Source organism: Limanda limanda, chromosome 6, assembly GCF_963576545.1.
Source record: "Limanda limanda chromosome 6, fLimLim1.1, whole genome shotgun sequence".
NCBI classification, from domain to species: domain Eukaryota; kingdom Metazoa; phylum Chordata; class Actinopteri; order Pleuronectiformes; family Pleuronectidae; genus Limanda; species Limanda limanda.
This window is the reverse complement of record NC_083641.1, coordinates 20,384,928-20,410,210: the sequence shown is the minus strand read 5'-3', so window position 1 is coordinate 20,410,210 and position 25,283 is coordinate 20,384,928. Positions and strand designations below refer to the sequence as shown.

The following is a 25,283-nucleotide window of genomic DNA, read 5'->3' as shown; positions in this document are numbered from 1 at the left end:
AGACAGGTTTGTGTTTGGCGTCTAGGCTCCAACTTAATCACTCCCCATATGCTAACACAGGAATGATGGGAGTGATGAGCTAATGCTGTAACCCCCCCAACACTGCACGATTCGGAGCCTGACGGATGAATCGGTATCTACTATGTGTGCACCATACACCGCCGAGGTGTGGCCCTTCTCCATAGGCGCATGCCTGCTGGAGAATATGCTACCTAGTGAGCCTGTTATGTGTTCCACGCCACTGCCGTGTGGCTATTCTCCATAGGCGCATGCCTGCCGGAGAATATGCTACCTAGTGAGCCTGTTATGTGTTCCACGCCACTGCGGTGTGGCTATTCTCCATAGGCGCATGCCTGCCGGAGAATATGCTACCTGGTGAGCCTGTTATGTGTTCCACGCCACTGCGGTGTGGCTATTCTCTATAGGCGCATGCCTGCCGGAGAATATGCTACCTAGTGAGCCTGTTATGTGTTCCACGCCACTGCGGTGTGGCTATTCTCCATAGGCGCATGCCTGCTGGAGAATATGCTACCTAGTGAGCCTGTTATGTGTTCCACGCCACTGCGGTGTGGCTATTCTCCCTAGGCGCATGCCTGCAGGAGAATATGCTACCTAGTGAGCCTGTTATGTGTTCCACGCCACTGCGGTGTGGCTATTCTCCATAGGCGCATGCCTGCTGGAGAATATGCTACCTGGTGAGCCTGTTATGTGTTCCACGCCACTGCGGTGTGGCTATTCTCCATAGGCGCATGCCTGCTGGAGAAAATGCTACCTAGTGAGCCTGTTATGTGTTCCACGCCACTGCGGTGTGGCTATTCTCCATAGGCGCGTGCCTGCAGGAGAATATGCTACCTGTGAAACTGTGATGCGCACCATGCACCCCCGTGGTGTTGTCATTCGCTGTGGCCATTGTCGCGGGAGAATATATACTGCCTAGTGAGGTTCCCCCCTACTGCCCTGGCTCTATAGGAGAATATATTGTGAACTTGGCACGTGGCAACCTATACCCCAGAATTTAACACTCTAAGCCCAGCAAACCACCTGAAATGCAACAATATTTTGGCTGCAAAGCACGTACACATTCTTCACTCATAAAAATTTCTTTGAACAGCAGTAATCACAATATGATTCGTTCATGGCTTAGCGAGTGCGACACCCTGTCCTTAACCCTCGACAAGAGTAAGGAAAAACTACCCAAAAACCCCTATAACAGGGGAAAAGGTAGAAACCTCAGAGAGAGCCGCATGTGAGGGATCCCCCTCCCAGGATGGACAGGAGCGCGATAAATGCCACGATCAAGGTTCGCATTGTGTGGTCACCGCTGGCAACGGAGCTCCTTCAACCTGTGCAGCCCCTACACGACACTCATCCCCGCGCTGGAGTCCGACACGCGTAACGCGGGGAGCACGGAGACAGGTTTGTCCACCGGCAGCCGCGCCCGCTCATGCTGGGCCCGACGGGAGGAAGGAGTAGAAGTGTGAGGAGGGAAGAAGGACCCGCACCAGAGATGGGTCTCACAAGGTCTGCACTTGAGGGGACGAAGGCGCGCCGAAGCATGCCTGCGACTGCCCCAGACGCGGAGACCATAGGTCTCCGAGATCTGCATGCAACAATGGATTTAGGCAGAGAATACACATTAAGACATCAAAGGTGCAGAAGATGTTTGAGAGTCAATGTTCTTTCGTGTTGTGTCTATCAGAAGTAGCGTAGATGATGGAGTGTTGCAGTTGTAACAGGCCATATCTTAGGGAGTGCCAGGAATAGCGTTCGGATGTTAGGCCTCAGCTCTGGTGGGGTGGCAATTCCCCATAGATGCATGCCCAGCTGGAGCATATGTTACTTTACTCACGCTCCAGGGGGCAGGAACTCATGATCTTTTGAGCTTGTAGAATGTCCTCCTTATGGAATCTGACGTAGCGTTGATATGCGGAGGATGACCAGCGACCCAGAGATTTAAGCGTGGCGGCAGGCAGATGCAGAGCCTCCGTTGTCGCGGCCCCAATTCTTAAAGAGTGAGGCAAATAGTGCTCGGGTGGTAGGCCGCAGCTTCGGACGAGATCATGAAGCATAGTGGAGAACCAGGATCTCGTCATGGGTTTGCGTCCGTCGATGGTGAAGAGAGGTGCCAATCGATGGGTTTGGGAGCGGTGATGGAGAAATGTTGTCATGGAAGAGAAGGGGCAGAAGGAAGTATTATTTTCTGCAATGTAAATTAGAGTGCCTAAACTAAATCTATCAGTTTTGGAGTGTTTTAAATATAATGAGTACATGTGCTCTTCTAGTGTAACATCAGAGAGAGTGAGGTCATGCTGGGGATCAAAGGCAAGAGACCTTGGGGTGTATTCACCACACCTTAGAAACCCGAAAAAAGCCATCAACAGGACAGCCTCCAGCATTGAATCGATATATGGTGAGAAACAACCCTGCCTTAACCTTAATACCAATTTGTGCACCAGTGAAATAGTGAGAGGTAGTCTTTGGTCGTTGCCTGGGGGACGTGCCTTTTTAAGACCGTTGAGGATCAGCTTGATGGACGGATTCGTGAGAAGACTTTGGGAGGCTGGATCTTGACATCGCATTTGAAACTGAATGCCTGCTAGCATAGCTTTAATACTTTGTGCTTTAAGATTACGGGATTTGAATGAATTCACGATGAAAGCACAAACTACCGGAATTTTTGCTGGTAGAGGACTGATGAGGAGGCTGGCGCAAAAGGAAGAGTAGAAAAACCAAGCTGAGTCATATGTTGTAATAGTGCTTTTTGCCAAACCAAGTCTCATATATTTAGAGGCAGAGTGCAACAGATCCTGTAGGGGCTTGGACGTGTTCAAATGATGATCATCTGATTGAATGAAGGGCATGGAATGCTGGAGGGTTTGGCCTGGGGACACATAGCTTTGAACTCCTGGATTTTGAAACGGGAAAGAGCATCAGCTATGTTATTTTCGTGCCCGGGAATATGAGTAGCTCGCAAAATGAAATTATTGAGAACGCTCACCCAGGTTAAACGTCGCATTAGATAATTTATTATCGATGTTTTTGAGCGGCCTTTATTGATGATTTCGACCGTTGCTGCATTATCACAGAACACCGTAATTTGTTTCCTAGCCCAACTATTTCCCCACAGGATGCACGCCACGACAATGGGGTAGAGCTCATAAAGGGCTGTGGATTTGGATTGGTCATTAAGGCGCTGGATTTCAGTTGGCCAGACATCTGCAAACCATTCGTTATCATAGATTCCCCAAAACCAACAGAGGGGGCGGCATCGGTGAAGAATTTGATGGAATCTGAAGATTCCACATGGTCATTGTAGAAGAATGAAATACCATTCCATTCTTCGCATAATAAGGACCAGAAGAGCAGATCTGATTGACAACCTTCATCTAGAACCACCAGATCATTTAGATTCTGGACAGAATAAGCCAATTCTATTAAGCGAGATACGAACGAACGACCATGTGGAATTATGCGCATTGCGAAATTGAGGTGGCCTAGTAGAGATAAGAGATCTCTTTTACTGATAATGGTAGTCGTCGACCGGTATTTGATAGCTGCTCTGATGCGAGACAATTTGTCTTGTGGCAGAGATGCTTGCATGAGTAAGCTGTCGAGGGTTATGCCGGGAAATTCCAGGCGGGTGGACGGGCCTATTGTTTTCTCTTCTGAAAGAGGAACGCCTAACTCGCTGAAGAGGTTCCTAAGTGCAGTGATGTTGCGAGCTGGTGGTGATGAGGGAACGTCTATGACCAGGAAATCGTCCAACAGATGGAGGACAAATGGGAGTTTGTACGAGTTGTAAAGAATCCAGCATAGTGCTTCTGAGAGAGTGTTAAAAATGGAGGGGCTACTGCGGCAACCGAATGTCAATTTTACGGAATAATAAAACTTTGACTTCCATTTAATACAAAAAAGGTGCCATTGAGAGGGGTGAAGTGGAAGGACTTTGAAAGCATCGGTAATATCGGCCTTTCCTAGCCATGCACCGACACCTGCTGATTTAATCATCTGTGCTGCATTGTCGACGGAAGCGTAGAATAAAGAAAACGGTTCCTTGGGAATTAGGCTGTTTATGCTAGGAATTGTAGAATTGTGAGGAGCTGAGAGGTCGATGATGAGACGTTTTTTATTTGAATATTTCCTGGTAGCGATTCCTATGGGACTTACTCTGAAGATAGGAAAGTGGAGTTTTGACAGTGGACCTATCATGTATCCTTTTTTAACTTCTTTTGATAGGAGTTCATCGACCACTTCTGGCTCTTTGCATGCAGACTGCAAGTTTTTACATATATGGGTCACTTTTGGAAGCCGGCATAAACCTGCTAAAAATCATTGGACCAAGCCGGTGATGAGGTAATTAACAAAACTTCCACACGGGTGTTTTGACAGAGCCAAAGAGAGAGCAGGGACATTCACAGGAGTCGATGGATGCTTCATGTTTATTTCCCCCCTTTTGCAGGCCGGAGCCTCCTGGGACACACAAAACGTGGGTGACTGTCTGCACACCAGCTACAAATATGCATGAATTTACAGTTCGGAAATGTACAAACACTCTCATTGAAGTTATTGCAGATTGGTGAATTAAAGCCTGAGGGTCGTACCTTTCGCTGTAAAGAATGGTCTAAAGAAGTGGACGCTGGATGATTGGTCTGATCTTGAAGAAGACAATTCTTGTATTGCCGTTCTTGGACAGAGTGAGGTGGTGTGGGAGGAAGAACCGCAGATGGAGCAGGCTAGGATTTTCTGCCCAGTAAAATGACGACTGATAAGGGCCAGATCGACTACAGACCAATTTAGTCGCTGATTGAATTTTTGGATGTACATGGCAGCTTTTGCAGAGAAAGATTTATGATATTCATAAAAGAGTGATCCACCATATGAGAGTGCGAGTTCCGAAATGATTGCTAAATAGGTGTCAAGTTCCTCTCTACGAATTGGAAAGACCTCACATATCGTGTCTCTGAAAACGCCGAAGGCGACGTTGAATTCTGCCAGAGTTAGGGATTTTGACAGTCTGGGGTCGCTGTCTTTCAAAACAACTGAAAAGTCCCCACAATCCACGTATCTTTTGTCCGCAGTTTCTGAACCGGCCAAGATGATCTTAACAAGATTGACATCGTGGCCTGCCAAAACAAAATATGAGTAACACCATTTACTCACTAATTGCTCCCCTTCCCTTATTTTATTCTTCTCCCTATTTATAATTGTGTGCAGAATGATGCGACAGCTTACCTGATAGAATGTGATTCCTGAGGGAATCAGAAATTGCTGCTGCTGGAGGGAAGAACCTGGTGCCCATGCTTGGGGCTGGAACTGCAGTTCCCAGAGTCCTTTGCGGTGTGACGTCAGCTGGGAGTATGCACGCTTGCGCCGGCCAGGAAGTAGCGGAGGATGGTCCGGGAGTGTTTACATTGGCCATGGGGAAGGTGGCGTTCGATTCCAAAGTTTGAATTCTTGTATTCATGACGTTCAAAGACGATTGCATGTCTTGTAGAGTGGAAAGGATGGTTGCCTCGATGGATGGTCCGTGTCCTGGTGGCTTCTGCTTTTTTGCTGGTGTATAATTGTCCGCGGGTCTCAGAGCGGCTGGTGGAGCACTGCGCTTCTTTGCGGGAGCTTTGCCTTTGCTTTTCGGAGGAGCGCTGGCTGGATTGGCGGCGCGTGAGCTGCGGTGTGCCTCGTCGTCTTGGTTATCGTGTCTCGAGAGGAACTCGAAGAGCTCCTCATGGTTGAGGCCAGCTGGGGCTGAGATTTTTCGAGCATACAGCGCTTCCGGGATCCGGTGAATGGGCCACCCGGCGAGACGCTTGCGGGTGACGCGGGTGCTTCGGGGCTGATGCTGGGTATCCGAATCGATGTCGGATTGGACCTCGGCAGAGTGAGCCTGGGTGTCGGGGATACATCCGACGTCTCCCTCTGAGGACTGAAACTCTTCCTCGGAATCGGAGATGGGAAGAGACATGGCGATCCACAGAAACAGGAGGTAGGTTACCGATCTCATTGACAGGTGTACTCACTGTGACGCTGAGGCAGAAGTCTACAGTACTGCGTAGCAGTTAGGAATCAGAGAGAGTGATGGGATTTCCCTCTGCTTAAATAGACCGCCTAATGAGGTGGATGAGTGCTGTGGCTGGTTGTGGCAAGTGAAGTATGACACCTGATGTATGTCACATGATTTATGTCACCTGATGTATGCCACATGACTGAAGCAGCGCAGCTCGAGTTGCCTGCCAGAACTAGCTCGCTGGCTTCGCTCCATTAATTATATTATAAGTTAAAAAAAACACAAATGACTAAAGGTGTACTTAATATATAAAGATGTGTATGTGAGTATCCGTGTGTGTGTGTCTGTGTGAGTGAGGGTGCCTCCAACATGGCAGCTGGCCACGCCAAAATATCACATCAACAGAAATCAAACTTAGAAACATCACAAGCAATTGAATAAACAGTCATTGCTCAGCCTAGTATGATTATTAAGCCCAGTTGTGTTACCCGTCCATGGAAAGGGAAAAAAAGTTTTGCTGTGCTGTTCGAAGTTCTGTGAAGTCGTCTTGATGGTTTTATGGCTCCTGCCCTTATGGTTCTGCTGTGTGGTGCAGCGGTTTTGCCGTTCATTGTTTAGCAGGACCCTAGGCCAAACTGTAGTTCAAAAATACCAGTACAAATACTTCTTCACTTTGTTACGTAAATAGTGCAACAAAGATTATAATAGCCATGTTTTCATCTGCCTATTTATTGTAGACTCAACAGTGGGAAATTATTTCACTGTTTCCCAGACTTTACCTATAAGTTATTTGGTTGACAACGATTTCTGGACACTGATGTATGTTAAGTTGTCATATAGACGACAACTGAGTTGTATATTTTTTTCTGTCATATCCATATTTTCCAGAAGAAACCACTTGAATTAAACTGTGGACCGTTGTGTGGGCTAACACTAACACTAATCAACAGATTCACTTATGAAGTCAGATGACGTCTCCATTTGTCAGCCTGTAGTTATCAAAAAAATCATAAGTAATGAGTAGCGGGCCTGCTGAAATTTAAGTAATTTTTTTTGTTAGTTAGTTGCAAAAGTAGTTACTGACAAAAGTAGAGTTTGAAATTACTTTATTTCTTCTTAAGCATTACTGTCAACAGTGTTCTTGTCTCAGAGAATTAACAAATATATAATTCAAGAAAAAAAACCTATATTAAAATGAAATAATATACAACCATGTCAGTCTTTTTAATAAACACATCTATATTGTTTTAGTTTAATCTGATAATCATGGTGGGATTTAAAAAAACACAGAGTGGATCAGATTATTTCACAGATACATCTCAAGAGTTAATTTTGTCACTTTGTGTGGCCTCGACTCATGATGGCTTTCTTTGTGTTCCTCTCTGGTCTCAATAGGATGATGTAACATTTGGGTCCAAACAGCGCCACCAAGAGGCCAAAACTAGAGGCCAGGATGGCAAATACCTCCACTACATCTGCGTATTTGCCTGGTGAGTTGACGTAAGCAGGGACGAAGGCCAGCCACACTGCGCAGGAGATCAACATGCTGAAAGTGATGAGTTTGGCCTCGTTGAAGTTGTCGGGGAGATTCCTTGCTAGAAAAGCTAACAGGAAGCTGAGCACAGCCAGTAATCCAATGTAGCCAAGCAACACTGCGAAGCCGATCGTGGAGCCGACTACACACTCATACACTATCTTGTAATTGTGGTACTGGGTGTTTTTATGAGGAGCTGGTGAAGCAGATACAAGCCAGGTAGTGCATATTGCTGCATGAACAGAAGTTAGAACCAGAATTGTCCCTCTCTGCTGCACTGAGCCAAACCACTTCAGAGTGGCTCCCCCTCCTGGCTTGGAGGCCTTGAACACCGCCAGCACCACCATGGTTTTAACCAGGATACACGACACACAAAGCACAAAGCTGATGCCAAACGCTGCATGTCTCAACTGGCACGTCCATGCTCTGGGTCTTCCGATGAACAGCAAAGAACAAAGGAAACAGAACTTCAGTGAAACCAAGAGCAGGAAGCTGAGTTCTGAATTGTTTGCACGCACCATGGGGGTGCTGCGGTGATGGATGAAGATGCCCAGGACGACAGCAGAGAAAATCGTGCCCAGCAGGGAGGCGGTGGACAGGCAGATACCTAGAGGCTCATGGTAGGAGAGGAACTCTGTTTTCTTTGGAACACAGTGGTCACGCTGGGGGCTGGACCAGAAATCCTCTGGACAGCTACTGCACTCCATGGAGTCTATAGAAAAAAAGACGAAAAATGTGTTACCAATTTGAAAACACTCCAGTATGGATGATGCATGGATGGATGGATGGATAATATATGATGGTATTTAATAACATTGGATTGATAAAAACCTGTTTCATTTGTGAACTCTCCCTCAGAACAAGGGACACAGTCAAAACAGCAGATAGGTTCCCCCTTCTTTCTGGCCATGCGGGTTCCTGGAGGACAGCTCTCACTGCAGACTGACCGAGGAGGCTGCAGTCATCATCATAAAATAGTTATTCTACACCATTTGATATTAATATCCCATGTCATATTAAACAAGAGCATCAACCACAACAAATATATTTAACCTGTTTGGATTCAAAGTTCCAGAAGATCTTCTGGTCATGAAGTGTGAGTTTTTCACCTTTAGTGGCTGATTTCTTAACCTCACCCACAAGGTGAACTTTAGTTCCTCCATCAGGAAGCCACTGCCAGTTCATGATGTCATAGATCGGTAAGGCATCGCCGTTTTCATCAAATGACACTTCATCACCAAATGGTGTGGTGAAGTTGACCTTCTCCAAGTAATACATAAGCTATGATGGGGAGAAAACAGAAGATTTATAAATCATCATGGAGAACATGTTGATTGCGCATATGTTTTCAGAATTAAAAAATGGAGTCATACAAACTATAGTTTCCTCAACACATGAAAAATACAATTCAATCTGTTTCCTTTAATTACCTGTGCCAAAGAGGATATGTTTTTAACCCCTGTTCATTTGTTGGTTTGTTTGTTTGAAAGCAAGATTGCACAATAAGTTATGATTATCACAAAACTTGGAGGTAGAAATAGGAGAAAAAAATAATGAATGGATCTTGTTAATATTATAAAAGTAAAGCCACTTTAAGGGACTGTAATGCTATGACAAATAGAATGAATATTGTGTATTTCGTATTGTGACTTCTGTTATTAAATATTTGGTCTTTTACTCAAAGAAAATAAGGGTAAACGCTACCAGAACTCTTCATATCACAGTTTATAATGTCTTAGTGTCACACATGGGGGATCAGTTTAACAAACGGTTAAGTGTAAATGTCACACCTGCCATGGCTCCAGGCTTTGCACAGCAGCACAGCTGTGGCCACTGAAAGGTTCTCCCCCTGCCTCACAGCGCAGCAAGTCATCTAGCGCGTACGCCAGAGCATACACTGCCTTGTAGATATTGTACTCAGGCCGGAGGTTAGAGACATCTAGAAACTCTGTCTCCACATTCTCTATGTCTTCATCCCCAGTGCACAACGCTCCTGCTGCTTCCATCCAAGCGGCCGGAGCTGGAGCAAATCTACACTGAAAAGTGTGTTCCCAAAACTGTCTCACCTGAAATGCATTTAGAGGCTGAAATCACAGTATTTCATCATTATATAATGACAGATCTGCTTGTAAGATTATAATCTCACCATGCTATTTCCATTGTTAGTGTTGTCTTCTCTGTCAGGACGGATGTGAAACAGAAAGTCCCTGAGTCCTGGTATTTCTCCCGGACGGATGGCGATGCCCAGTGTTCCGCCCAGGTACGGCATGAGGTCGGGGGACTGCAGCACAGCAGCTGATGTCCAGGCTTCACTGGCCATCCACTGTATGCCTGCCACATTCTGCCTCACCACCTGTGCATTGCATAAAACTGAATATATTTTTTTCAGACTTACGTATGTACAACAGCTTTAATTTACTTTGTAGCACAGAACAATTATAAAATATAGAATATACAAAACTCAGACCAGTGTAATACACTTAGTAAGAGACACATGCACAATTGAAAATGAGGTTGGCTCTCAAATCTTAAGGCACCACAAGAGTTAGATAAGTAAATACCTCTTTCATTAACTGTATCATGTGGATCCGATGTGCAAACACGATGACCACACGAGCTGTGGATTTCTTCATCACCTCCACAATCCTCCCCAGTTCGACTGGGTCGTCACCCCAGGGTAAGATCTCTGTGTAGGCCAGACAACCACCACCGGACGCAGCCAAGTCAGACTGAAAAGATCTGGAAACGTGAAGTCCGTAGTCATCATCACTGACCAGAAGGCCTGCCCACGTCCAGCCAAAATGTTGGATTATCTGAATCATGGCACGCACCTGAACAAAGGGAGGGATGAGTGCAAAGATTCATGTCTCTCAATTAATTCTTCTTATCATGTGCTTTCACTTAAATCCAGTATTGTGTCTGAGGCAACATATTTTTTAATCCATGGGACATCTTTTATTTGCACAAAACTTCCCGTGAGACATTATTTGAATTTGTTATCTGTAGATAGAGTTTCACCTGAAAAGCATCACTTGGTATAGTCCTGAAGAAGGACGGGAATCTTTGACGGTCACTCAGGCAGGAACACGTGGCATAATAACTCACCTGTTAAAAAACAGCAACATATGGTATTCATACAGCAATTGCTTTTCATACAAGTCAGCAGAATTCATTAAATAATTCATTACAATAAAAAAAGTCCTCGTAATACATTGTACAAATCCTAATTTTAACATTTCAGATTTATTCAAATGGATTAGGATCAAGACTGAAAAGAAACTTACAATGGGCAGTTTGAATAACCCCATCACATCAGAGGTGGCGATAGAAAATGTTGACATGGAATCACCCACAATCCCCAGGACTGGAGGAGGACCCACACAGGCCTCCTGAAGCAGATAGTCCTCCTCTCGACCAATTGCCAGAGACAACGCGGCACTGAATCCAATCACCAGCGTGGCACAGTTATCGTACAGACTGTATCCCAGAGTGACATTAGGCAGCAGGTCAGCGCTTCTGTTGATCTCTTCGATAGCAAAGGCCATGGTCATGGCATATCTGAAGCCTGCAGGGTCAAAGCTAACACATAAACAGACACAATTAACCACTATGAAGTTATATATGTTCATATGATATAATAAAACTGTTGAATTTTTGCAGGAGTCTGAGACTCACCCCTGGCAGCTGAGCTGAGTCGGCTCTGAGGTGAACGTCAGCTCAGATCACACGGAGGTGAAATGGACGCGAAACAACCCACCCAGAAGCACATCACCAGGTTTGTGCATCCCATTGAGATAAAACTGCCTCCTGAGCTTACAGGATGAGGAGTGAGTGGAAGATTCAGATGAGAAAAGGGAGGAAGGGAACATAATCAACAATGAGAAGCCATGAAAGGAGAAAAATGTGTCTAGAAATGGCCCCATTACTGCTGTCCGTCCCTCCAGCCCCATCTCTGATCTTAATGCAGGAGTGCTTGTTTTATATGTAGGATGATTTTCTTTATAGATTCATTACGCCTATCAGGGCTTGGGCAGACATTAGGGGGAGGGAAAGCTCATATCAAATTTATACACATGATTTCATAATTCACACTTTGATTTGAATTATTTTGCTTTTGTGAAGGTGGCGGTCATGTTGAGTTTTTGTCTCTCGGTCACCATGAATTATCTTGAATGGAAAGATCAATAAATCGTAATTCTCTATATAACAACAAAGCAAAGGCATCAAGTGCTACTCTATGAAATTGAGACGCCATCATGTCAGGTTTAGGTGAACTTTTGGCATATATACTTTTTTGAATGGGGATTTGTTCTCTCACACTATAATAAACCTCCTTGTAGAGAGGAATTGGTGATCCGTCAATTAAAAGTACAACTCTACAGTCTGTTGAATTGGTAAAAGCTGAAGTAAACAATTGCACATTTACTAGTGTTTCGGGTGAACTCATGATTCAAGTGTTGTTTCCATTAAAATACTAAATGATGTAATAATTCAAATTAAAATAATTACTTATTTTATTTATTCATTTCTTTTTAATAATTGTTTGAATCACTGCGTTTTGAGTTGTAGGTATCATACTATATTTCAAGTTAGTTTCTGTTTTGGGTATTAGTTATAATTATGTGGTTGCCTAGTTACCTCCACCAAGGAGGTTATGTTTTCTCCCCTGTCCATTTGTCTGTTTTTTAGAAGCTTATATGAAAAACCATTGAACCAGGTTTTAACAAATCTTTGTGGAATGATGGGACATGAGCCAAGAAAAGGACACATTCAATTAAGTTGCGGATCAGGTAAAAGTGTGATCAAGGCTTTTTTCCAACCACCTACTCTGACAATGTGAGATTAAGTGTTTTGGGAAATTTTCACCAATTTCCCAGGGAATAAGTCATGGTTCTCAAAGGGGAAAAAAATCTGGCACATTTAGAAGACTGATATCCACAAGTGTGTGAAATGTGCCTTGTTTGTTTCAAATAGTAATTTAACAAGAGTAGAAGAGAAACAAAGACACTCAGTGAAGGTTATAAAGTACATAAGGCTAAGGAACTGAAAAATACACAGCAAGGACATCCTCTCTGTGATGTACAGTAAGATGACGTACAGTAGGAGGGAATCTTTAGTCTGAAAATTTATATAAATCAGTGATTACACACTTATTGCCCACATGCACACACTTAGGGGATGATGGGGATCTCAGCTCTCTTTGTTTGCCATGTATGGGTTCTGGGGTTGTTTGAGCTGAACTCTGCTCTTGGTTTGAACGGGGCTGGGATCATGTGTAAGCTGCAGGATACGGCTCATCCACCTGCCTTCTCGATGGATGGGGACTATGTGGTTGGGGGGGTTTTCTCCATTCACCACTACATGCACAAAGTGATGTATAACTACACCACGATGCCAGAGCCTCTGAGGTGCACGGGGAGGTTTGTATAACAGGGAGAAGTGGGGAATAAAAGGATGTTGGGCCGTGTGGGGACATGAATGTTTTAAATTTGTATGTTGTGCTTAAAATCTTGAGGTTTTAATTTTGTTATGTTAAGTTACATGTGTTAAAAAAATGTGTACAATGTGGCTTCAGGAGAAGAGATTATGATCTGTGATTCTTTAATGAAAACAGTTGTTTTTAACATTTATTAAGTGGCATGCATTAAATCTTTTGAGAATTTTGGACTGCTTTATCTATAAATTGTATAATTATTTTTAGCTGTTGTAGTAGTAGTAGTAGCTGTCGTAGTACTAATAATATATATTATATGTATATATAAATAATATTTTCATTAGTAGTGGTATTATTAGTACAATTACTATGCCTCCAGTTGTTCTGTTAATATGATGAGGCTATGATGATCATTGTGAGTATTATTATAACTATTACTAGTAATAGCAGTACTCCTGTTCGTATTATTAGTATTATTCTTAGGCCTGTGATTGTCCCATCAAAACATGTGATCCCATCCTATGTAAACTCCAACATGCTCACATACATGTGTGTATGTGCAGCATCGTGTCCCGCGAGCTGCGCTTCTCACGCGCCATGATCTTCGCCATTGAGGAGATCAACAACAGCTCAAACCTGCTGCAGGGCGTCACGCTCGGTTACCGCATCTACGACTCTTGCGCCTCAGTGCTGATGGCGGCGCGTCTGGCCTTCCAGCTCTCCAACGGCCAGGACCCGGAGTTCAGCCTCGGCAACGACCACAACTGCTCCCGGTCCGGCATGGCAATGGCCATCGTTGGCGAGTCCAGCTCCACGCTATCCATCAGCATGTCGCGCATCCTGGGGCCCTTTAACATCCCTCAAGTAAATCTATTTGTATTTCTACTCAATTCATTCATTATACACCAGTGCCATTAAGAGTTGTTTTTGGAAATGAAGAATCCCACTGTGTTGCTCCAGGTGAGCCACCTTGCCACGTGCGCCTGCCTCTCCAACAAGAAGCAGTACCCGAGTTTCTTCAGGACGATCCCCAGTGACAAGTACCAGGCCAAAGCGCTGGCCAAACTGGTCAAACACTTCGGCTGGACGTGGATCGGTGCTGTGCGCTCGGATTCGGACTATGGCAACAACGGCATGGCGTCTTTCCTGGACGCAGCGCACCGAGAAGGCATCTGCGTGGAGTACTCCGAGTCTTTCTACCGCAACAACCTGCGCAGCAAGATCCAGAGAGTGGCTGAAGTGATCCGCAGGTAAATATATTCAGTCACACAACATTAGAATATAGGAAATGATTTTATTAAGGTAGTGCAAACCCAAAACAATGTAATAATACTTAATAATAACTGACTATTCATGTTGTATCGTTTATTGATATTATAGGCCTGAATACAAAAACCCATTGAGAAAATTCATACAAATCACTGAAGTTCTCATTTTGCTGGTTTGAAAATCTTTATCCATATTAACTGTGTGCATCATGCATTACATCATCTCTCCAGGTCGACAGCCACAGTTATTGTGGCCTTCGTAGCCGCTGGAGACATGAGGATCCTGTTGGAGGAGCTGTCCCAGGAGCCTTCTCCTCCTCGTCAGTGGTTAGGAAGCGAGGGCTGGGTGACTGACTCACGGCTGCTGAGGTTCTCCTTCTGTGCCGGGGCCATCGGAATTGGCATCCAGCAAGCTGTCATCCCCGGCCTGAGGGACTTCCTGCTGGATCTGCCCCCCACCAAAGTGTCTGCGTCCCCGGTGCTGACTGAGTTCTGGGAGACTGAATTCGACTGCAGGCTGGACCGGAGTGAGGAAGTTGTGCTGACTTGTTTTTTTCTCACGAACATTAGTGACACTATCAGTTGTATTGTGTGGTTGATTCTCACAATTTGTGGAGCTGTTTGGTAATTAACGCTTATTAATTTGTGGTTCACAATTAACATCAAAGATACATGAAAAATACATGAGATGACTAAACATATATTTCAAATATATAAGGTATAAATAAGCAAGCTGAAAATATAAGGTACTAGGTAATAATGAAATAGATATAAAATAAGTGAGACAAGTAAGATAAAAAACATAGATGAAACGTAAACTAAAAAATGGAGAACATTAAGAACATAATAAAGTTATTTAAAAGGATACTGACTATGTACATGCTGCATACTTATAATAATGTGCAGTGATATCATAACAATAATAATTATAATGATATAGAATTATAATGGAACAGCACAATACAGCATAATACTATGATAATATCATATTCATGTTTTGTAAATATTAAAACAGGTACAGTCAGTTTCAAGAAGCTAATTCTCATTATTTTCATAAATGTAAATGATAATTAGTAAAAAAGCCCAGTCTCCTCCTCGTTGTGTTTTTAGGTGCAGCCACAGGAGAGAATCTATGTGATGGAACTGAAGACATACAGACGCTCCAGAGCCCGTACACAGACACGTCTCAGCTCCGCATCACCAACATGGTGTACAAGGCCGTTTATGCAATAGCTCATGCCATTCATAACGCAGTGTGCCAGAAAACTAACTCTACAAGAGAGTGTGACAAACTCACCAGGATAGAGTCCAAACAGGTCGGTCCAAACAAATACGTCAAATACGTACCAATATGAAAATGTACTTTACATTATTTACTTCTTGTCTTCTTCCATTTCATCCTCACAGGTTCTTACTGAGCTGAAGAAAGTCAGTTTTTCCCAGAACGGTTATGATGTGTCGTTTGATGCCAACGGAGACCCGGTGGCCACATATGAGCTGGTCAGCTGGCAAAGAAGAGCGAGTGGCAGCATTGAGTTGGTGACAGTCGGGCACTACAATGCGTCGCTGCCGGTCGGCCAGGAATTCCACATCATCAGGAACTTCACGTGGATGGAGGGTGGCACACAGGTGAGGAGCCAAAAGGTAACACTTATACCAGCTGTGTAGCTATAGTGTGATATCTTTGTGAGTTTGTTTGTGTCTGTGTGACAGGTGCCTGCTTCAGTGTGCACGGACAGCTGCCCTGCAGGAACCCGTAAAGTGCTGCAGAGAGGGAAACCCATCTGCTGCTATGACTGTGTACCATGTCCTGAGGGAGAGATAAGCAATGCTACAGGTGAAATAAGAACACAAGGAATGTTCAAGGCCAGTTGATGCACCCATTAACTTGTAGGTAACATTTCGGACAAAGCAGGTCTGAAGAAGGGCCTCTGCTGGAAGCATTATGTTTTGGGGTTATTTATTGTACGTCCCATTATTGTCAACAGATATCTCAAGAATAGCTTTAGGGAATCCTTCAACATTTGGCCCAAACGTTCACTTGGACTTAATGATGTACTGATTGGATTTGGGAGCCAACGCTCAAATGTCAAGGTCATTGGTGGCCTCATAACTTTGGCTTCATAATAATCTTGGTTTCTTGAACATGATATCTCTTGTCTGTCTGTAGGGAATTTCTTTAAAATTTGATCAGTTGTCAATATGATACTAATTAATAAACAGTATTGAAGGTTTTTTATATTTTATTTCTTGTTATATTTGGGTGTGGTTTTCTTTCAAACCATTATTGTTTTCTTCCACCTCCCACTTATTTTAACATTTAATTTATGGACACTTCTAATTGTCTGGTTTTCCTTACCTCTGTCCATCACCTAGTATTTATTATTATTAAGTTAACATCAAATATAAGGCTGCTGATTGTGTTTTTCTTAATTTTTTTTTTCAGATTCACCTGATTGCTTCCCCTGCTCTGACGAGTTCTGGCCAAACACAGAGAGAAACACGTGTCTCCCTAAGCCTGTTGAGTTTCTCTCCATCCATGAGGTCCTGGGAATCATCCTGGCTGCGTTCTCCGTTGGCGGCGCGTTTCTCGCCATCATAACAGCGGCCGTATTCTTTCGTCACAGGACTTCACCCATCGTCCGGGCGAACAACTCTGAGCTTAGCTTCCTGCTGCTGTTCTCGCTGACTTTGTGTTTCTTATGTTCACTAACTTTCATGGGAGCGCCCTCCGAGTGGTCCTGCATGCTGCGACACACGGCGTTCGGCATCACCTTCGTCCTTTGCATCTCTTGTGTTCTTGTGAAAACTATAGTGGTGTTAATGGCCTTTAAAGCAACACTTCCAGGTCGTAACATCATGAAATGGTTCGGCCCTCCGCAGCAAAGAATGACTGTGGTGTCCTTCACGTTTATTCAAGTTCTAATATGTATTATTTGGTTGGTTGTCAGTCCCCCTTTTCCAATGAAAAACCTGACCACATACAAGGAGAGAATCATCCTGGAGTGTGCGTTGGGTTCAGCCATTGGGTTCTGGGCTGTGCTCGGGTACATAGGCCTGTTGGCCTTCTTTTGCTTCGTGTTAGCCATCCTAGCTCGGAAGCTCCCTGATAATTTTAATGAGGCAAAGCTCATAACGTTCAGCATGTTGATATTCTGTGCCGTCTGGATCACTTTTATTCCAGCTTACGTCAGCTCTCCTGGTAAATTCACTGTGGCTGTGGAGATATTTGCAATCCTGGCCTCCAGCTTTGGATTAATTATGTGCATATTTGCTCCAAAGTGTTACATCATATTGATTAAGCCCGAAAAGAACACCAAGAAACATTTGATGAACAAGAATGAAACCTAGTACATCTGAGCTCTAGGAATATTTATGATGGCTCCACACAATAGTTATTCACCTAGTTTGTGTGAATATTTACATTTGCATGCTTTTTCATAAATTGTAACTTTCGTGTTTAAAATCTTTTGTTTTCTAATTTTACAAATAATTTACATTTTGTGCTGAAAATTTGAAATAAACTTAACAAATTTTTGCAACAAAAATAAGAGTTTTGTCTTTCCTCTAAAACATCAAAACTAATTGCAAATCATAGTATGTTAGATGTGGTGTAATAAAACACATCCTTCATACACTGACATCAGCTGTCTTTCGAGTTCAGCGTCTTGCCTGATGATGCCTTGGCGTGTGTGGAATGAGGGAGACGGGAATCAACCCCATCTTTACCTCCTGAGCCATAGCCGATCCTTCAGTTTATGCATTGAATGGAAAAGGTTGATGTTTTCATTCGTGTTTCATATGGGCCAATCTCATTACATAGTGACAATAATCTGGTTTATTTGAAAGAAAAAGATATTCTTATGTGAAGGGTGAATTCTGCACGAGAAAGAGTGGCCTATATTCTGTCAATTTAAGTAAAACATAAACTATGCAAAACTGTGGATCAGCTGTGGATATGACCACTAGATGGAAGCAGTCAACCAATCCCCTTTCTCGGGTCTGTTTTGTTAACCATGGTGGAGGGTATTTTTCAAACTTCGACAAAATATCAATAATTCCCTTCACAATTTCATGTTTCCTCTCTTGTTGGATCACACAGTGAGTTGATTTCCTCCACACATTTAAAATCCTCAGCTCAGCTGGGTTTTCGCCCCAGGGCAAAAGTTATCTGTGTAGGACAACTGCAGCGTCATAGTTACTCATCAGCCGACAGCAGAGAATGTGAACAACGGAAACTACACTGCCATTTTCCACGTGGTACTATATAAAGTTATTGTTTCACTGCTTGAGTTTAAGTACTGTAAGTCTGAAGAAGGGAGAGGCGGGTGGGAACATATACTTTGAACATTTAATAATGGAAAATAAAAACCATTCTCTGAGGACAAGTCAGGAAAAAGAACAGAAACTTACAATAAGTCAGTTTGCATAAACCTGTCACACATTTGTAGTTTACACTGTAAAAATATCTTCATCCACTGAACTCTCGTTATTTTACACCTAAACTTTCTTAGTACAAAACAAATAATGAGTTTTCACTGTTTCTTGATGCATTTGTTGTGAATCTCACCCTTCGCCCCTTCGCTGATTTGGTTCCGAGATGAACGTCATCTCAGAAAAGACACATATCTAGCGGACTTCAAACAACTCAGTCAGAAGCAAAAGCAGAGCAGATGTGTGGGACAACAAATTTCCCCTTAACTGCTCTCCTCCTGTTTACAATTGTTTTGCAGTCACACTATATAATAAACAGGACCTCACTCAGCCATTTATACGTCATCATTATTCTCTTCGACACCCATTGTAGGAAATGATGTAAAGGCAGGGAGAACCTAAGATACACATTTAGAAGCCACATTAAACGTTTCATTTTGGCACAATATTGAATTGAAATGTATCAACAACAAATTAAATCACCTTGGGACAGTTTTTTGGGGGTTGAATGATTTAATGAAGTGAAAATGGTCAAATTCAATTTCGTATATGTTTTCGTTCAGGTGTTAAATGACCATAGAATCCTGTTAGTGATTGAATTGTATGCTTTATTTTTTATGGAAAATCATAAAACTTTGTCATGTTGTTCAAAAAACATTACAAACCAAGACAAATATTAACATTACATAGATGTTAATCTGCCATGTCCACTATAGAAGGTATACAGCGATATACCAAATTATTATCGCGGTTCTCAAATTCACAGATGAGGGGCAACCATTTTAAATAACCTAATAACAACAGCTTTGCTGAAATAAGTTTTTCCACCAGTTTAAAAACATTTACCATATCCTTTTGTCCTTTCCTCTCTTTTCACAGATCAAAATACCACAAGAATCATTTAAAACAGCACCCTTTTTAGCCTGTCTAAAACAGCCTTCCTCAGATTGACCTGTTTTGAGCAGAGGTGTAAAGTAACAAATTACATTTACTCACGTTACTGTAATTGAGTCGTTTTTTTGTGTACTTTGTAATTTTTTGGAGTAGTTTTTGAAATGGGTAATTTTACTTTTACTCATGTAGATTTTGACTGAAGTACTGTACTTCGCTACATTGGAAATTACATCCGTTACGTGAACTATTCATGTTTACTTCTATGAACTGAACTTTGAACTGGTTCATGAGAGGTTTGAACTTGCACTACACTGGTGGTAGATGCTGCATAGAGTGGATCAGGGCCGGCCCTGGCAATGTTGGCGCCCTAGGCAGGATTTCAGAATGGCGCCCCCCCCAACATACACACGCAAATTGTCATGCATCCCCAAGAACTTTTGGACTGTATACTGAAATCAGCTGTAGTGACAGCATATCATGTCATGTTGACAAAAATAAACATTAATGATGTCCGCAATCGCAGTGATTCTACCTCTATATTGTTCTACTCCCCTACTTTGCTGCGCTTTCTGAATCGTGCACCTGACTCATCTTCGACTCTTACCACAGTCTAACACCCCCCCCCCACACACACACACACACAAGAGAGTATGTGCTTGTGTGTTTCTGTCACACTGTCAACTGACAAATGTGTGGATGAAGCAGTGTTTGGCAAGTTACTGAAAATTTGTAATTAGTTATAGCTACTAGTCACTTCTTTTAAAAGTAATTGAATTACCTCATCAGTTACTGTATATCAAAAGTAATTTACTAGGGAAAGTAACTTTTAAGTAACTTTTATGTCTGCTTTTTAAATGTAATGAATATGAACAGTACTGAACAGTCAAACCTATTTATTGTAATCAACAGGGCAACAGGCTTATTTGTGGGTCATTTGGTTCCGGGCCGCACAGAAAGAATAAACATTTTACATGTTTTCTGTTTTATCTATTATTATAATTTTTCAAAATAAAACGGTTTTATTTTGAAAAATTACCGGATCCTCTGCCTTATGACTCATGCTTTATGCATGTCAAGACGCTTGTCTCGATCACGTCACTTTTTCGCTGAACACAAACCAGCACGGTATTTGTCGGACCCATTTGTCAACAGACCAGGTGAATCCAGCATGTCTGTTTAAGAAGAAGATCAGCTGCTGGAGATCGCAAATGACGGCGGCCTTAAAAGTATGTTTGAGAAAACAACTCTGCCAGTCACTGCATGAAAAGAAGAATTTGTGTCATTAAGTGTCGTGGAAATTGTTGGCTCATTTTTCGGTTAACGGCTTTTCACACGAATCTGCAGGCAGCAAAGGAAACTCTCAGGAATTTAAGCAGATTTACAAGTTTCCTGCAGTTTTCAAGCCTGATATCTGTTGTGAGGTGACCCCCCCCCGCTCCTACGCCTAAGAGGCTTTCACATGCAAATGACAATGCTCTGAGCTTCACAAATGCAAATCAGGATAGTTTCCCTCAGAGCAGATAACACCTTTTTCTAAGAGGCACCACCTAAACTATCTGGCTGAGTACACCAGGCTTAAAATATATATAAAACCTGAAATTGTAAATTGTTCTTAAATAAGTAACTGTGCTATAATGAATTACAGTGTATACCACAAACAAATGTCAATGCTGTCAAATGAAACAATGCACTTTATTTCAAAATATTATTGTCATCCAAAACAATCCTTAATCTCAACCACTGTACAGAGTGGCATTATTACAGTCACTTTTTCAATTGTGCTGATTAAATGCACAGAGGATTTGTTAACCACACATCTACAAGCAATCCGCTCAACAGGAAGAAATGATGCTGGGTTTGATGTGTCTGTGCCCTGTAAGCTCCAAACTTCTACCGGTTTTCCATAAAAATATCTGTCCTCCAAAAATACTGGCACCATATTCACATGTCAATGGCAAACTTAACTGTTTTCCATGAATTATAAATGCTACCTTTTCACCACTACTTTCAAAATTGCTACGAAACATTCATTGATTTAATGATTTATTTTTTCAGTGTAATATTTAAACCACCATGGACTGCACAGTGACAAAACACAGCAGCTGCCTGTTTGGCTACAACATACATCTCCACTCAGTTTGATTATTATTTTAAATATAAAGAAGACACAATATAGAGCTGAAATTCCGTCATAATTTTAACTTCAATTGTCTTATTGTTGTTAATAAACTTTCTCAGTATTCCATTAAAACAGTCAACACTTTTATCCAAAGCGACTTACAATAAGTGCATTCAACTATGAGGTTACCAACACAGAACAGCGAGAATCATGTATGTAAATTTACTTAACACCAGAAAGAATAAACTGGGCCTCAGTCACATACTCATCCCATATGAAGTTGCAATTTAAAAGCTGTTTTAACTGCTGCTTTAAGATGAAAAGGACAGTTGTGGGGATTTACTGTGAAAACCTCACGTCACCCGCTTGCGTCATCACCTGATGGGCTCGTCCAATCAAAGCCTCGTAAATGCAATGCAGCATCAGTGAGTGTCCCGCAGACATGAAACCTCCGGCTCGTGTTAAGCTTGTTCCGTATGAGTGAGTCTGTTTTCGCGGTGAATAACTTTCTGAAGTCGACACGACGCTGTTTCCCTGGAGGAGAAGATGAGTGCGTGTGTAAGCAGAGCCGCGGGCCGGGTGTGGACGAGTCGAGGCGGAGAAGACGGGCGCACAGTCCCTGAGTTAAGGTGAGAGCTAAGCTAGAGGGAGACGCCATTGCTAGCTACTACTAAGCTAACTCGTACATCTGAAAAGCATGCCAGCAACTTTGGGATAGCGAGAAAGTTGCTAACATACGAATACAGCATCGAGTGTTTGAGCAGAACTAGTGCATGTGTAAATACAGTATGTATGACTAACTTAGATGTAACAGTTTGTTCTCATTAAGTTTTTAACCCCCACCCCCCACACACACACAACGAGGCGGTCACTACGCGGCCGAGACGCTGAAAGTCCGGATTTAAAGTGCGGAAAATTAAGCCATTGAATGTAAGTAACTGTTTAGGAATTGTTTTGGGTTTTTTTGCTGTGGATCTTCCAACGGTGATGCAGCGCAGCTATTTCCGATTATTAATAATAAAATCATGTTACTCATGTTGTTTTCCAGGTGCCTGTCCATGACGTACTAAGACACACTATGAGCCAGTATGATCCAACCAGACCTTGCATCAGCATTGAGGAGTTCAGGAGTTGTCAGAGAAGAAAGAGGGTAAGGTTAGATTCATTAAATAATTTTCCAGTTACATGTATAGCTGTATGTTGTCATTGAACTGTGCTAATTTTACTGATTGTGTTTTCAGCTGATTGAAGCGGGACCGATGACATGGATCCATCCTTCCACAGCCAGGACACCCCGACCTGTGTGCCACACTTCAAATAAGACTGGAAGCTACACTGGAACTCACAGCTACACACCACAGACGTCTACACACTGGAGAAGATTCAGGCAGTCCCACAAAGAAGTCATGACCCAGAGGCTGCAGAGAGACACTTCAAGCTTCACCTGAGTTGTTCACTGGCTAGGCCAGTTGTGTTGTACAATATTTGTGCTGTACGTAAATAAAGCTTTGACTCCACATATACCTTGTTCATGTTTGTTCCCTGTATAATATGTTCACCTATAACATCAAGCATCACATGAATGCATAGTCTTAAACAACTGCAGTGCTTTTGGTAAAGGCTTACTGATAAATAATAATAAATATTAATATATACATTATTAGTAACAACTATATATACATTTTTATTATTAATATTGTGTGGGAGGGTCTTACCCCATGTGTGGAATGCAATGACTCAGAGTGACCAATAGCAACACTTCTACCAGCCAATCACGAGTGACTTTTCGTTTCAAGGGTCTGTGGTTTCCTCCAATGGTGAGAGGAGAGAGGCTCTTGCCAGCGGCTTGACTCCGATTCATATGCTAATTAGATCACACGTCGCTTCGCGAACCCCCCTGCGGCTCTCTCCTTTGTTCTCCAGATCCCCCACATGGGACGTTCAAGTCGTTTCCCTCAGTTTATTGTCACTTGGGAACGCCGATGTCACGTCATGGAAACCGTAGGTAAATGCAGTCTAGTGAGTGTCCTGGATTAAAGTCACGGCAGAATACCCTGAGATCGCCACAACAACACTAACAACTCTGTTGCCATTTCCGACATCATTAAATGACAAATTAATGTTTATTTTAAATAACAAAACAACCTCTCCAAAGCGCATCGTGTGCGTAATGGAGCTTTGGGATCCGTTCGTCTCCGTCTTGCTGGTAACTAACCACGCAATAATTAATTTGAGGCCGCATATTAAATCTACCGATGTCACCAGAGGCCGTACCAGAGGGACTCCGTGGTGAGGCTCCGTAGCCGAACCTTAACGGCCGGTCCGTGAAAATATAGTCTGACATCCAACCTTGTCTTCTTGTCTGCAAGTGTTCATTTTTCACAAAAGAGAGTAACGTGAGTAACAAATTCATTTAAATTTCAGTAATTGTAACTGCGTTACTTGATTTTAAAAAATACTTTGTTACATGCTCGTTACCGCTAAAAGTAGTGTAATTACAGTAACGCATTACACTCCCAACACTGGGATTAAGTACATAATTGAAGATGGGGACATTTTTATCATGTGGCGACAATAATCAGGGAAATGAAACTCCAGGAGAACAGCGGAGAAATCGGAAGTATGGTATGTATATTTAATCATGTATATAATATATCACTTATACCGTTTTAAAATATATCAATTTTCAGTGTGTTTTCCAGCCCGATTTGCTCGCGGTGAGCGGAAAAAATAGAACAGACCCCGAAACCATCGCTGCAGATCGTGAGCCAGCCGCGGCGCTTCCCGCAGCTTCCCGGCACTACGCTGCCGGTGCGAAGAGCCCAATTATTTAACATGGGCGCGGAATGGAGGCGGACAGCTTTCGTGGCGCTTCGCGGCGCTTCTATCTCCGGTGCGTCCCCGGGGTTAGAAGATGATGTTGTGATGTGAATGTATTGGTTTATATTGCATGTGTCACGTCACGATAAATCAGTCCCTTGTGCCGCCCTCTTGGCATTTTGCGCCCCAGCAACCGCCTATTTCGCGTATGCCAGGAGCCGCCCCTGGAGTGGATGATGGAGTCGATGTCACAAGAGCTAGAGAAGGATGATATTGCGGACGACCAACAAGCAGAAATCAAACTTTCCGCCAGTTAAGATTAAGCAGATGAAGAAAACCCGAGGCCACATCTCAGCAAGATGTTTGTAGACTCGTGCTCTAAAGGTGGACCAAAGTTTAACCAAAAGTTTAAATATACAGTGGGAGAGCGGCATTTAACTTTTTATTTTAGCTGTCATGTGGTCTTGTCTTGACATGTCTTCCCAAAAGTTCTTAAATGTTGTGTTGACATGTTAAATGTTTGATGTTTGACATGTTTAATGTCATTGCTCTTATATTTGTAAAGATTCTCCTTTAATTAAAAATAACTTTTTTTGGGTTGGATTTATGACCCCTTGTCCTTTTTTGAACTGTATAGGAGCGGCCCCCATCAAGTTGTTGGAAGTAACTAAGTAATTTTTAATTACAGTTCATTTTTAATGAACTACTTTTTACTTTTACTTACTTGTGTAGATTATTAGATGGGTACTTTTAATTGTACTTAAAGGTGACATATT

At 42.7% G+C, this 25,283-nt stretch overlaps 1 protein-coding gene and 1 pseudogene across 1 annotated transcript; one reads left to right on the top strand and one right to left on the bottom strand.

Moving 5' to 3' along the window:
- Positions 1–7,339: 7,339 nt before the first annotated feature.
- LOC133003555 (extracellular calcium-sensing receptor-like) lies at positions 7,340–11,380 on the bottom strand (annotated as a pseudogene).
- Positions 11,381–12,851: 1,471 nt separating this feature from the next.
- Positions 12,852–17,591, top strand: LOC133002928 (extracellular calcium-sensing receptor-like). Its single transcript, XM_061072515.1, has 8 exons — positions 12,852–12,958; positions 13,536–13,836; positions 13,933–14,222; positions 14,472–14,767; positions 15,351–15,556; positions 15,648–15,869; positions 15,954–16,077; positions 16,687–17,591. The coding sequence occupies exons 1-8, from the start codon at positions 12,852–12,854 to the stop codon at positions 17,589–17,591; spliced, it is 2,451 nt and encodes an 816-aa protein (XP_060928498.1).
- Positions 17,592–25,283: the final 7,692 nt, after the last annotated feature.